This window comes from Vidua chalybeata, chromosome 2 (assembly GCF_026979565.1).
Source record: "Vidua chalybeata isolate OUT-0048 chromosome 2, bVidCha1 merged haplotype, whole genome shotgun sequence".
Lineage (NCBI taxonomy): Eukaryota > Metazoa > Chordata > Aves > Passeriformes > Viduidae > Vidua > Vidua chalybeata.
This window is the reverse complement of record NC_071531.1, coordinates 413,024-427,808: the sequence shown is the minus strand read 5'-3', so window position 1 is coordinate 427,808 and position 14,785 is coordinate 413,024. Positions and strand designations below refer to the sequence as shown.

The 14,785-nt window shown below is 58.3% G+C and overlaps 1 protein-coding gene across 10 annotated transcripts in view; it reads right to left on the bottom strand.

Annotated features, from left to right (window-relative positions):
* STIM1 (stromal interaction molecule 1) overlaps positions 1-14,785 on the bottom strand; it is a 73,577-nt gene extending 58,792 nt beyond the window's left edge. For 9 of the 10 annotated variants that reach the window (XM_053934214.1, XM_053934204.1, XM_053934209.1 and 6 more), the window contains exon 1: positions 14,283-14,562. In XM_053934214.1, coding sequence (XP_053790189.1) covers positions 14,283-14,409 — 127 coding nt within the window. In that variant the 5' untranslated portion in view covers positions 14,410-14,562. Of the gene's footprint in view, positions 1-14,282; positions 14,563-14,707 lie in introns of those variants that run through there. The other variant, XM_053934205.1, reaches the window with a different exon arrangement.

The following is a 14,785-nucleotide window of genomic DNA, read 5'->3' as shown; positions in this document are numbered from 1 at the left end:
GGGTTCCCCCCGAGAAGGGCAGCTCACCTTTTCCCCATCATTCCTAAAGCATGCTTTAGCTGTGGCTTCCCCCAGGCAGCTGGAGAGGCATTGCAGGGTTTGGAGTGTGCCCTTGTTCTGAGCCCTGTGCGGAGAGGAGCCGGTTTTAGGGGAAGTCAAGGCAGGAAAGGGGCAGTTTTCCAAACCCCAGTCACTGGGAGTCAGACTGGGACAGCTGAGCCGTGGAATCCCACACTGGTTTGAGTTGGGAAGGGACCTCAAAGCCCACCCAGTGCCACCCTTGCCATGGCAGGGACACCTCCCACTGTGCCAGGCTGCTCCAGCCCCAGTGTCCAGCCTGGCCTGGGGCACTGCCAGGGATCCAGGGGCAGCCCCAGCTGCTCTGGGCACCCTGTGCCAGGGCCTGCCCGCCCTCCTGGGGAACAATCCCTAACTCCCAAGAATTCCTAATCCATCCCTGCCCTCCGTCCCTTGTACCACGTACCTGCACACGCACCTTTTAGTGCCCCAAGCGCCCCTCAGGCCCCAGGGCTGTGGGATGGGGGCTCAGGTGCCACTTCCACGTGCCCCGGAGCCCACAGCACGCCCCGATCCCGCTGTCCCACAGAGCCCCAGAGTCCCCGATTCCCCAGCTGAGGGAGCAGGAGCGCCCCGGGCACGGAGCCAGGCTGAACAAACAGATCCTTCCCACAGCCGGCGCCCCGGTAAGGAAATGCCCCCCGGAGCTTCCATGAGGGGATAAATCACTGGGCAGGGAGCAGGGAGGGCACAGGCCGGGAGGGCCGGCAGGAACCCGCGGCACAGGCGGCGCTCCGAGCAGCTCCAAACAAACACATCCCTCAGGCACCTTCCACAGGGCTCCACAGACCCCGCGGGCACACGGGGGGCACAAGGTGGGAGCTCCGTGCACGGGAGCCGTGCCCAGCAGAGCTGCAGGCCTGCTCTGGGCCCTCCCTCCCCTCACGGCCCTGGCACCGCCGCACAAAGCACAAACCAAGAGCTGCGGGGGCTCAGAGGGGGCTCAGAGGCACCGACAGGGCCCTGGGATCCTGTCGGAGTCCACGACATCCCTCCAGCTGCCCTGGCTGCCTCCAGACCCTGAGAGACCTTGGCACCAAGGCAAAAACACCTGTGGCTTCCATTTTACCCCCTGGGGGAGGCTGCCAACGCTGTGTGAGGAATTACAAACCACGAGGGTTTGAGTGGTGTGATACTTGAACTACCACAGGGTGAAAAAGTAGAATTTTTGGGTGTTTAGAACGCGATTCAGGGGTACAAGGTGGAGGAAACTAGGCGTGTCCTGGCCTTTTTCACCTCTGTCTTGTCCTCCTTGTCTTGCTGTGATGGTGACACTTTTCGGTTGGTTTAGGATAGGGACACACTGTTGGTGCTTTGTTATAAACAGACTGTACGTAACTTTTGATATAAAAGATAGACACTGCCCGAGACTCAGGCCAGACTGCCATGGCCTCTGTACTAGGCAGACCTTGGCAGGTCAGAAAGAAAATATTACAGATAAGGAGAAATAAACCACCTTGAAAACTCGACTCCACGTATCCCAGACCTCTTCTTCGGCTGCCGGGCTAGGGGAACAAGGACTGGGGTCTCACCAAGTAACCCTGACAGGAGCCCACTCCTCGTTCCCATCCCGCGGCTGGGCACGCTGCACGGGGAACATTCCCCACGGGAGCAGTGCCCTGGCACTAACAGCTCCCACCCCGAGCGGCCTCGGGACTCACAGCCCCCTCACAAAGCACACAGAGCACAGGAGACACAGCTCAGGCTGCACCCAACAGCAGCTGGGGAAGGCTGGGGAGCACCCCGGGAATGCAGCGCAGTGCCCGTGGCTGCCACGGACACAGAACACTTCCTTTAGCAGAGTTAATTACAGAGCAGCACAGCTTCCAGCCAGCTGGGGCTGCCTCGGAGATGTGCTTCAAATCACAGAAAGTGGCCTTGGCTTATTTAAAAAGATTCCTGTTCCCAAGCACGTGTGGGAGGGACCAAGACTTTCTGCATGACATCAGCCACAAAACTTGAGAAAACAGCACACTTTCTGTGTGAAAATTAAAAATAAAATATTATCATTACTCAAAAAAAAAACCAAAAAAAAAAAAAAACCACCACCAAAAAGAGACTTAATAGAACATTATTATTGTCACGAACAGCTTAGAAGTTAAATTCCTAGAAAAAATGCACCTGGTCTCTTCTTGAAAGAGACACTGAAATCCACCCAGTGCCAGCCCTACCATGGCAGGGACACCTCCCACTGCCCCAGGCTGCTCCAGCCCCAGTGTCCAAGCTGGCCTTGGGCACTGCCAGGGATCCAGGGGCAGCCCCAGCTGCTCTGGCAATTCCATCCCAGCCCCTGCCCACCCTGCCAGGGAACAATTCCCAATTCCCAATCTCCCATCCAGCCCTGCCCTCTGGCACTGGGAGCCATTCCCTGGCTCCTGTCCCTCCAGGCCTTGTCCCCAGTCCCTCTGCAGCTCTCCTGGAGCCCCTTCAGGCCCTGCCAGGGGCTCTGAGCTCTCCCTGGAGCTTCTCCTCTCCAGGTGAGCCCCCCAGCTCTCCCAGCCTGGCTCCAGCCCTGGAGCAGCTCTGGGGCTCCTCTGGGCTCTCTTCAGCAGCTCCAGGTCTTTCCTGCGAGCCCCCCAAACTGGAGCAGCTCTGCTGTGGGGTCAGCCCAGGGAAGGGGGTTTTGGGGCTGGAGCTGCTATTCCTGCTGGAGGAGAGCAGAGCCCATCCCAGCCAATCCCACTCCCAGATCAGCCGGCTGGAAGCTTTATTTGCCCAGAGTTTTGGACACTTCATTTGGAGAGTAAAAAAGCATTTGTAAGGAAAAATAAATGTTACTTTTTCATGTACGTCTTGTATCTTCAGGCTTCATCAGCTGATCTGAAAAAATCCCCAAAACCCAAAAAAGGAAGCTGAGTTTCTCTCTACCAACTCTCCTGGCCAGCACCAGCACAGGACAGCCACTGGCTGTCCTGGTGGTATTTCTTTCCCAAGAGCAGAAGTGTCACCTCTGCAGCACTTCTGTGCCCAGCCAGAACACACAGCACTAAGTTTAGCCATCGCTAGGCCACAGATAAATCCCTCCTAACCCCCATCCACTCCCAGAGCCAAGGAGGCACCAGCAAACCAAACCATCCACAGAGAGCTCTGCATTCACCCAAATCTGACTCTTCAAACTCACTATTCAGGGCTAACTCCTTGCAGCTCTTCCAGGACCGGAGGAGCAGCAGCCCTGGGGTCTGAGCAGCAACACCTGGGCATGCTGGGCTGCAAAAACCCTGCCAGAGTGTGAAATTCTGGGTTATTTCTGCTGGGCTGTGCTGACTCGGCATTCAGCACCAGCCACAGCCACGCTGAAGGACTGTGTTTACCAAAGGGATAACTCTGGCTACCAGGGAAGCTCCCTGCCAAATCCTAACACAAACACCCAGGTGACTCAGGAGGATGAGCCCAGACTCCTCTGGATCTTCTTTAACACCTCATTAATTCAGGAAAAAAACACTCTATGTCCTCCAGGCAGAAAATATTCTTTCCAGCAGCAGCATAAAGGGGAAAAGGAGCCACGAGCTTTCCTCCCTCCTCTGCTGCAAACAGGGAACTTCCCTGCAGCTTCCCTGAAAATTCTTGTCCAAACCAATTACAAGTGGCCCAGGCTGCCAGGGCAGGGATGGAATCACATCCCTGGAGGGATTTAACAGCCCTGTGGATGTGGCACTTGGGGACATGGCTTAGTTGAACTCTGCAAGGGCTTTCCCAACATAAATAATTCCAGGATACTCCCCAGTAAACCCAGCCCTTTCTCACCTTGTGCACCAAAGCCTGCAGGAGTATTTCTCCCAATGCTCACACAAAGACTCTAGTGAACAATAAAGCCTTTTTCCTCCTCCTTTCCAACACAAATTCCCTCCTTTCTCTAGGACAGAAGGTGCTGGATTTACTCCCAGGTGTCAGTGAAGCCCCAGCCTTCCTGGGAATGCTGGATGTGCCACCACGCTGCCCTTGGAGAGGATCTCGAGTCCCTGCTCTGCCAGGTGACTTCTGCACAGCAATGAGATCTCTGCACATTACTCCTGCCTCGGGAACAGAAACCTGGTGCTTTCACAGCCCACAGCACCACGAGCTTAAACATCCAGAGCCCGTGAGGAACTCCAAGGAGTTGGAAGTGACATTCCCAGCACAGGTGTTTGGCAGACACTGAAGAAGCCACCTGAGCTTGAACCACAGAGCAAGACTTGGGTTTGGTTTAACAGTTCCAGTTCCCTGAGTGAACAGCAGCTGGAGTTTCTCTTTCTCCCAACCCCAAAGGAATCACGAGAATGAAGCCATTACACATTGTCAGTGGGAGTAAGGATGAGCTGGGGTGAAATGTCCCCTTTTTCCACATCTCAGGCAACCTCCACCCCAGTGCCAGTGCTCCTGGCAGGACCCCAGAGCAGCACATCCCACAGCCCTGTGGGGACAGCAGGCCTGTGCTGATCCCTGCCTTTCCTGCTGCTTCTCCCACGTAGAGCTCGGCTTTGTCCTGGATCCTCCCCATGTTCCCAATCTCAGCCTCTGGGGAGGGCACCAGGGCCATGGCACTGCTGGGATTTGGGGCTCCCTGTGCTCGGGGTGCCTGTGCAGAGCCCAGATGGCTCCTCCAAAACCCTGAGTGCTGCCAACGCAGCGAAGAGCCGAGGGCACCGCGGAGCTGCTGCCTGGGATGAGCTGGGACAGTGGGATAGCGGGATACCTCCCCCCAGCAGAGTCCCAGGGAGCAGGAAAGCATCTCAGCCATTTCACCTTGTTAGGCTGAGCAGCTGAAAATAGCCCCGGGATGAAAAACAAACCAGCTGGACAAGTTCTCCACAGCGGGAGGCTCCGGCCAGCAGCGAGCGAGCTCTGTCCTGTCCCGAGCTCTGTCCTGTCCTGAGCTCTGTCCTGTCCCGAGCTCTGTCCTGTCCTGAGCTCTGTCCTGTGCAGAGCTCTGTCCTGTCCTGAGCTCTGTCCTGTCCCGAGCTCTGTCCTGTCCTGAGCTCTGTCCTGTGCAGAGCTCTGTCCTGTCCTGAGCTCTGTCCCCTGTGCAGAGCTCTGTCCTATCCTGAGCTCTGTCCTGTCCTGAGCTCTGTCCCCTGTGCAGAGCTCTGTCCTGTCCTGAGTTCTGTCCCCTGTGCAGAGCTCTGTCCTGTCCTGAGCTCTGTCCCCTGTGCAGAGCTCTGTCCTGCCCAGAGCTCTGTCCTGTCCCCTGTCTGGTGCTCTGTCCTGTCCCCTGTCTGGTGCTCTGTCCCGTCCCCTGTCTGGAGCTCTGTCCTGCCCAGAGCTCTGTCCTGTCCCCTGCCCAGGGAGCTCTGTCCCACACAAGGAGCTCTGTCCTGCCCCCTGCCCAGGGAGCTCCAGAGGTGTCATTGCCACTGGAGCATCCCCCCAGGCCAGCCCTCAGGAAGGGAGGGGTGGCAGGGAGAGCAGTGCCCCATCCAGCACACCTTTGAAGATACCCATCTGCAGGATGGCACAGGAATGCCAGACATTCCCATCAAGGGACATGGCAAACTCCAAGGGCTGAGCCTCACCCTTTGAAGCATGAAACATTTTTCCTCGTTTCCCAAGAGGAAAAATAAAAGATGGGAGAAAAAATAACCAGCAACCCCACGTCTCACACCAATTGCTGTCAGGAAAACTTCTCTAGGAATTATCCTGCAGTGTGGGAGAACAGCAATGAATGCCCCCAAATATCCCTTTCCACATTCTTTTTGTGTTAATGATACAGCAAATGAAATGAAGAGGAAACCCTGTTTATCTCCAAAACCCAGTGCGCAAACCTCCAGGAAACAGTGTGGTCCATGAGAAACCTCTGAGAGCAGCAGGACCAGAGGGAGGAGGGCAGTGATGGGATGGGATGGGGACAGCCTTGGGGTGGCACAGGGATAGCACCCATGGTGGGAGGAGATGGGATCAGGACAGCCCCCATCACTGCCCCACCAAGAGGTCCCTCTGCCAGGTGTGCTGCCATCACCATCCCCACAAAACCATCAGCATTCCAACTTAGCCTCCACACTTCCCAGATCCACACTTTTGGAGCATGCCCTCTTTCATCCAGGGGCCCTCCAGGACACATCGATTAACTGACTCTCTCCTCAGCAGGCCGGGCTGCAGGAGTGCCACTCCCTGAGGAAGCTGAGGCTCCTCTCCATCCTGCCAGCACTGCGGGATGCACGCTCACTCCTCCTGGGACACCCCCAGGCAGAGCCAGCCTGGGCTCCGGGAGGGAGCTGGGAAGCTGAAAGGTCTGAGACCCTGGGTATGAGGACAAAGCAGAGATGGGGCTGCTCTGGCACAGCCTGGCACAGCCCAACCCCTCCTGGCAGCATCGACAGCTGTGCTGGGTTTGTGCCCCAGTGCTGGCTGGGGACAAACTGACACCCCAGGCAGTGCCACCTGGATCCACACATCCCACAGACAAAAGCATGGCACGGACAAGAACATCCCTCCTGATCCTTTGCACAGGTTTGGAGAGAAAACAAGATCTCCTCGATCTTGCAGTTACAGCCCAGACCCAGCGTGAAACCCCAGGAACACCAAACTGCTGTCGCCTTCCCAAAACGCTCCGAGGTGCTCAGACCTTCCATCAGCCATTTCCCCACCAACACTGGACTTGGATCCAGCTCCAGAAATGCCAAGCACAGGAGGAAGCTGGGAAGCTCCAGAAGGATCTGCCCTGCCTGAGATGGGATCAGTTCCCTCAGCAGCAACCCCTGAGCTCAGCCCCAGCAGGTGGGAAAAGCCATCACACACGGGTTAAGAGGGAATAACCCTTCCACAGCCTGCCTGGCCTGGAGGTCTCCTCACCTCACCTGCATGCCTGGAGCTGCACTGTGACAAGCACGAGGCCTTCAGGCCAGCACAAGGTGCCAAACCTGGATTTCTGCCTTCCAACTGCCAGAACAAACCCACCCAGGCACCCTCAACAACAGCAGCTGCTTGGAGCAGAATGCTTCCAGAATTATTTCTGTCCCCCCAAAAATTAGTTTCTATCCTCCATCCATCTCTATCCAGTTAAAAAAATAACTTTTTTTTCCCTTTGGCTTACTCACCCATTAATTATGTCCTGGCACTCTTACAGATCTAAACACATGCATTGCTTAGCAGCTTTAATCCTGAATTATTCCTCCCTTTCCTGCAATCCAAAGCCTCCCTTGCCTAGGAAGGGGCAGGCTGTTCCAACCAGCAAGCTGTTCCTTTGTAACTCAGAGAGGAACATTCCTCAAGTTCTCCTGTTTATTGCGTTTTTATCCTCCCAGAACAGCCAAATTTACGGCACCGGAGCTCCAAACCTGCAGAGAAGAATTAAACTGACCTTAAAACTCCATCCTTCAGGGAAAAACAAACACTGGGCTACAAAAATAGTGCCTTTTCCTGCAAAACGTGTGTGTGTGTGTTACCAAACATCCCCGTTTCCAACTGCATTGCTGCTGCTTCCACCTTCTGAGAGCTGCTGGGATCAGCAGTTCCCAGAGCCCGGAGGAGGTGAAGGGGTGGTGGAACTGAGGACCTGCAGAGCTCCTTGGTGGGATAAAGAGCACTTCCAAAGAGGTACCTCTGTGGATCCTGCAAATGTCTCTTATGGCAAACCTCAGCAAGGTGTGGATAAAAATATATATATATATGTGCCAGAGGCAAGCTCTCTGCCACCCAGGCTGGTGAGAGGCTTCCAAGGAGCACTTGGTGGTTCCCAAAGTCAAGCCCCACAGAAGTCCGTGACACACAGTGAGTTAATGCATTTTCCAAAGTGGAAAAAATAGGTTACTTAAAAATAGGTCCATAATCCAAACAAACAAGCATCCCGGTACTATTTCACAGAGGGAAAACAAGCAGGCAGGGACAGTCCTGGGACACAACCATGTGTGGCTCCCCAATGACTTCTCATGCTCCTCTCAAGGTTTTCCATCCACTGCAGGGCCGGGCACTTTGGCCAGGACTGACAGGAAAAGCTCCTGGGCACATTCCTGCCATCACTCCTTACCATTAATTGTATTATTAGGATTATTGCAGAGACCTCAGAGCCCCTGGCAGGGCCTGAAGGGGCTCCAGGAGAGCTGCAGAGGGACTGGGACAAGGCCTGGAGGGACAGGAGCCAGGGAATGGCTCCCAGTGCCAGAGGGCAGGGCTGGATGGGAGATTGGGAATTAGGAATTGTTCCTTGTGAGTGGTGAGGCCCTGGCACAGCGTGAGGCAGGAGCTCCTCAAGGCTCCCATGTGCTGCAGGAGTGACAGAGCAATGGCTTTAATTAAAGAGTCCTTTGTCCCTGCCAGCACCAGCTCCTAAAACTGAACCGGAGCTCTGGAGGTGCCAGAAAATTAATCAGGCACAGCTGCAGGGGCTGGGGAAATGAAGGTGAGGGAAAATTAAAAGTGTTCCAGAGAGCCCAGCCTGGATCAGCCATGGGAGCAGAGCAGACTCAGCATGACAGCGCTGCCTCCACAGGAAACATCCCCAGATTCCAGCAGCAGAGTCTGGAGGGTGGGAGGGGGAAGCAGCAGGTCCCAGGACTGCACCTGGTAACAGGGAGAAGGCAGAAAAGAGGCCCAAACCCCCATTATCCACAGCATCCCACACTGCTTTGGGCTGGGAGGCACCTCAAAGCCACCCAGTGCCACCCTGCCATGGCAGGGACACCTCCCACTGTGCCAGGCTGCTCCAGCCCCAGTGTCCAACCTGGCCTTGGGCACTGCCAGGGATCCAGGGGCAGCCCCAGCTGCTCTGGGCACCCTGTGCCAGGGAAGGATTTCTCCCCAGTAGGACCTGACTGACACAAGGAGGGGTGGCGGAATCTCCTTGTCCAGCTGGGGGCAGGAGGATCCCCAGCCCCTCACCCCACAGCAGTGAAGGTGCCACTCCTGTTTCCAGCACCTTCCTGCCCCAGCAGGGCTCCACACAGCTGGGCCAGCCAGAACAGGAACACCCTGGTCCCCAAGGGCCGTTCCAGTGGCAGTCCCAGAGCTGCCCAGGGACAGCCACAGCTCTGCTGCCTGCCAGGAGTTTGTTTCTGACTCTCTGGATTCAAAGCAAAGCTAATTAATGGAGGAAACAGCTCTCTTAGCACTAGTAAGTTTGTGCAATCAGGGCTCTGGGGAGCAGGATGCCAGGCTGGGCACAGTCCAGCACCGACGGGTGCCCAGGCCTGGCACTGACCCTGGGCTTGGAAGCGCCAGGGACACGAGCCACTGCCAGCGCCTCTTCCACCAGCACAGCCTCCAAGTGGGACAAGCAGCAGGACAGGGACAACCCCAGGGAAAAGTGCTGCTGCTCAGCCACCAGCTCACAGAAAGGGATTTCTTACTAACAAATCCCAGAATCCCAGGATTAGGGCTGGAAAAGCCCTCCCAGCCCATGCAGTGCCAGCTGTGCCCCATGCCCACCTTGTCCCCAGCCCAGAGCTCTGAGTGCCACCTCCAGGGGACACCTGCAGGGATGGGCACTGCAAAGCCCCCTGGGCAGCCCCTAAACACCAGGATGGCCTTTTAGCTCCCTTCCCTCCCCAAATGCCAGGCAGATCATAAACCACACCTCACTGGAGGGTACCTCAGCTCCCCAGGGCTGTCCCTGGACACTCAGCCATCCCTCCAGCCCCTGCCCAGGGGAGGAGAGAGCTCCCACAGGGAATGGTGATGTACCAACACGCCCAGGCAGCCCACGAGCCAAACACCAACAGAGCAGGCCAGAGAAACACAAATTGCTTGTCCTTCTCACTCCTCCTGGGATAAGGCTCTGCTCCAGGACCACCAGAGCATCCCAGACCCTGCAGCTGCACCACAAGGGCTGTCAGGAGGCTCGTTCCCCACACATTTTCTGCTCCATGCCCTCCTGAGAGCAAAGGATGGAAAGGACAGAAGGATTGCTGCCTTGGACTTCCACGTGGATGTGCGTGTATCCCTGCCCCACGGCGGGAAAGGCCAACCCAGAGCCCAGTTTGGAGCAGGAGCTGCAGCTCCCTGCAGCCCCAGCAGCTCCCCTGCACCCTCCTGCGGGAAGGGACCACCCCAGGGGCACAGCAGACATGGAGACAGCTGCTTTCCAAGGGAGCAAATAAATAAATCTAACAAGAAATTAAATTAAGATCCTCTCTCGGATCCAGCTGAGCATTACTCCAAGTTTCTGGGCCAAGCAGGGAAGGGAATGAGCTGGAAGGAGCCAGGAGTTCCCCAGCAGCCCCAGCGCTGCCCAGTCGGCCCTGCTCCTCCTCCTCCTCCTCCGCATGAGGCCACTCTGCTGCCAAAACACAATTTTTCCAGCTCTCAGAATGGCGATTCCTCGAGATGAGTTTCGTTCCCGAAGGAAGCTGAGGCTGTGCAATCCACCGGGGCGTCCAGCGGAGCTGGGGAAGAACACGGGCTGTTCCCTGGCAGAGCTCTCCAGGTATTCTCACAACTGCTTCATCTCCCTCACCCAAGCCAAAGCCGCTGCTCACAGGTGCAACTTCTACTCAGTGAACGTGCACCCCCGAAGGAATTGATTTAACAGCAAAATCTCCTTTGCAAGGCATTTTATCAAAGCACGGAGGGCGCAGCGGGTCGCTGTGGCCCATGAACTCGCCCAGGGCTGTGCAGGGACACAGACCCAGCCTGTCCCACCCTGCAGGACGAGCCATCACTGAGCTCCCCATGGCTCCACTGAGGCCACGTCCTGCTCACAGGACAGAAGCCCTCACTGCTGGTCTCGAGCCCAAACCCATCCCTTCCCAAGGCAGAGGTTTTGCAGCGAAGGATTCACTTCCAATGAAGCCTTGGGATGGCAAGGACAGACAGGGCTTGGGCACAGCCTCTCCACCCAGAAACTCACGTTCTCCCCCTCTGGAACCAGTGACAGTCACCAGCCTGTGGCTGCAGCTGCCCTTCCTCACCCTGCCTTTGTCCCACAGGATGCTCCCTGGGTTTAAGGGCAGCTCCAGGCGTTCCAGCACACACAGGAACAGCCCTGGGCACAGCCCCCCAGCTTTGGACACGGCACTGTCAGGATGTGGTTTTAACTTGTTTTTTTAAACCACTCAGATAAGAGCAGAGATGACTCAAGAAAGGTTGTGATGAAGGAAACAAGACAGGGAAGCAGGAGACGGGGCAGGAGAAAGGAAGAGAAAGAGGAGCTGCTGTGAAAGAGGAAAAACCTGTGCCAGCCCTGCACCAGGGTCCAGCCCTCGCCACCCCTGAGGCACGAGCTCCACATCCCCCAAAAATGCCTCCACCCAACACACAGTTCAGAGCCCAGCTCTGAGCTGCTGCAGGAAAGAGGGAAAATCCACACCACCATCCCTGACCTGCCTCAAGGATGCCAGAACAGGGACCCCCCCAGATGCCTGTGGGTGCCAGACCTCAGGAAGGAATCCTGTGCACAATGAAACAAGGCTCAGGGCAATGCACACTTGCACTTCCATCTTATTGCAGGGAGATGGGCAGCTCAGGATCTGCAGGGGGAAGCTGTCACCACTGAGGGAACCAGGGAGGAACCCCAGCCATCCAAACCCCCACCTCTCCACAGTCAGCTTTCCTTGCATCTCCTACAAACACACCTGGAAGTGCCCACCTGTGCTGGGCTGCACAGAGGGCAAGCCACTAAAAAAAAACAGCCCTAAATCCCACACACTGGTTGCAGGTGATGTGATTTCAGGAGGAAGAGCCAGCTGAGCAAAATTAGCAATTTAAATGAGATGAAATTTAAGACATTTGAACCAAACAATGGGTCACATTTTTGATAGCCCACATAAAACTTGTGTAAAACACTGTCCACAGCCCCAAGGATGTTCTGATAAGGACCAGAAAAAGGACCAAAAGCCAGCTGATCCGGGCAACAGCCAGATTACAGCAAATGAGCAGAGAGAGATGGGGAAAAAATTCCTGGAAGTCCAGTTTGCCCCCAGGAGCCTCGTTTGCCCCCTTTTAGGGGGTGTGAAAAGGTCCCAGGCCGGGCTGCAGCCTGACAAATTCGGGCTAAAAATAACCAGGGCGGGTGCAAACAATGCCGTGGGCCCGTCACACATCCTGTGACAGCGGCAGGATCCCAAACCTGGGCTCGGGCAAGGCCCGGGGCTGCCAGGGGCTCCTTCTGCCTGGCCTGGCCTCCAAACCCCCACACCTGGGTAAATGGCTCCTGTGCTGCCGGGTGGAACCCAACTTCAATGGGATCCTGCCAGAAAAGGATTAGAGATCAAAGATTAAGGCCTCGGTTGGCCTCTGAGGGAGTCAAAGCCAGGAGAAAATCTGGTTTGCCCCGGGGTTCAGTCACCCACTCTGATTTTCCTGCATGGATAAACCCACCCCTTTGGAACTCTTGTTTAAAAATATCTCCCAGGCATCGGGGTCATTCCCTAGCCCTCTATAAAAACTGCTGATGCACCCCCTGAGCGTGCAGAGGAACCTCAGCAGCCCAAGAAGCGCTGCAGCTCAGGCTCCTGCTCTCTGCAAGCACTTCCCTGCACCGCCTGAAAAACTTCCCCAGTGCTGACGTTTTAGCATTAAAATCCTGCCATCCTAATTAAAGAATAATAATAATAATAATAATAATAATAATAATAATAATAATAATAATAATAATAATAAAAGCAGCACCTTTGCACGCTGGAAAACGTGTCAATACCGAGCACTTTCACTTTCAAAACTGTCCAACACTCACCTCTGCCTCACACCGAGCAGCCAACACCTTCTGCTTCCAGGGAAAACATCAGGAAAAGCGACTCCTGTGCCGGCTGAGGACATTCCCTGCTGGGAGCTGGGAGCAACAGCTCAGAGAGCTCCAAACCAAACCCAGAGAGCTCCGGGGACACGCAGTGCTGGGGCAGGAGAGGGCAAGGAGCCCTGCCAGCCTGCCCGGCTGTCCCGGGACGGGACACGGAGCAGGGGACACCAATCCCCCCGACCACATTCCTGCACGTGGGGGGCTCCAAGCCGCAGCCAGCCAGGAATGCCACGCGGGCTGGGGAGCCCAAACACGGCCCGGAGCGCCCCAAAGCGCTGCTCCGGCAGCGGCAGTGCCGGGCCAGCTCCGGGCCGCCGGGGCAGCCTCGGCTCGCCAAGAGCAGAGCCAGCAGCTGAATCACCCAGGCTGCCACACTTCTGCAGGGCCGCCAAAAATAACCGCGCTGGAAATTCCTTGGAGGCACAAACCTCGCTTCAGAAGGACTGCGGAGATCCAGTTTCCTTAGCGGAGCAGGCTGGATGCGAACGGGCCCGAGGGCTCCGGAGCGCGGCGACGGGGGATGAGGAGCCCTCGCCCCGCAGGCAGCCGGAGCGAGTCCCGGAGCCCGGGCCGGGCCCGCCTCGCTGCCCGGGGCTCAGCCCCGAGCTGCCCGTGGCGCTGCTGCTCCAGGGCCAGCTCCAGGGCCAGCTCCAGGGCCGGCTCCTTGCCCCGCTCCCACCGACCAGCCCCGCGCTGAAAGCCGAGCCCTTCGCAGGACGCGGCGCCTTCCATCCAATACCAGCATCCACACACCGGCCCCAGCCCGAGCCCCCGAGCTGCAGCCCGGCCCCGGGGAAAGCCTGCCGGGCGGGCCGGGGGCGGCTCGGGGGTCCCGGTGCCCGCAGCTGCCCCGGGGCTGGCGGCCCGGGCCGGCCCGGGCTCCCAGCGGGGTTTACGGGCAGCTCCGGCTGACCTCGGGCACCGCCACAAGGACACAGAGCCCACGCAGGTGCCACCAGGTCCCGGCGGGGACAAACCTCGGCGGCTCGGCTGCCGCTGCCCTTTTGGGGCGGAGGCGATTCAGGGATGGGAAGCCGGGAAGCCGGGCAGCCGGGCAGCAGGGAAGCCGGGCAGCAGGGCAGGGAGCGGCCGGGCTGCGCTGCCCGCGCCCCGCGGGTGGGACGCGCCGGTCCCGGCGGCGCGGGGGTCCCGCAGCCGCGAACGGCCCCGAGCACCGCTCCCCGCGGGACCCCCGCGCCGTCCCCAGCCCCCGGCCAGGAGCTGCCCACCGCAGGGCGAGCCAGCAACATAACGCGAGTAACGCTGAATTCCGCGGAGCGCTCCCAGCCCATGCGATTTAACGGAGCGGAGCGCAATGTTCTAAATGAGCTGAAATGTGAAACTTTTGACCCAAACAGCCGCAGCCCGCCGCAGGAGCAAACAGGGGGTCATTTCGGTCCCTGCGGGGTGCCGAAGCGGGGATCGGCGCAGCTCTTGTCCGAAAGGCGGAGGAATGGCCCCAAAACGGAGCGCGGGGGGGGCTGGCACGGCCTTGCCCGGGCAGCGCCCGAGCCCGGCGGGGTGGGCGGGGGCGCGCCGGGGGCCCGGGCGGGGGGCTCACCTGCGATGGCCGAGTCGTCCAGGTGGGAGCCGGGGGCCCGCTCGGCGCGGCCGGGATGCTGCAGGAGGAGGAGGAGGAGGAAGAGGCCGCACAGCGCCCGCACGGCCCGGCCCGGCCGTGGCTCCATTTCCGCGTCCCCGCCGCCGTCAGCTGCTCCTCGGCATGGGCACCGGCTGGGGGGCCGCGGGGTGTCCCGGTTATCCCGGTTATCCCGGCTATCCCGGCCGTCCCGGCACCGCCGCGAGCTGCGGCCGCGCACCGGCTACTGGAACCCTCTGCCCCCCCCCCGCCCCGCAGTGGTGTCTCCCAGGACAGCCTCCCCCCCCGCCGCAGTGGTCTCTGCCGGGACAGCCCCAATCCCCCCGCCCTCAGTGGTCCGTTCCCGGGATAACCCCGCCGGCCCCTCGCGGCTCTGCCGGGATTACCCTCCTTCCCGCCACCTCCGCTAGCGTCTCCGCGGCCCGCTCCGTCCCTCCGCCGCCTCCTCGCAGCGGTGCCTCCCG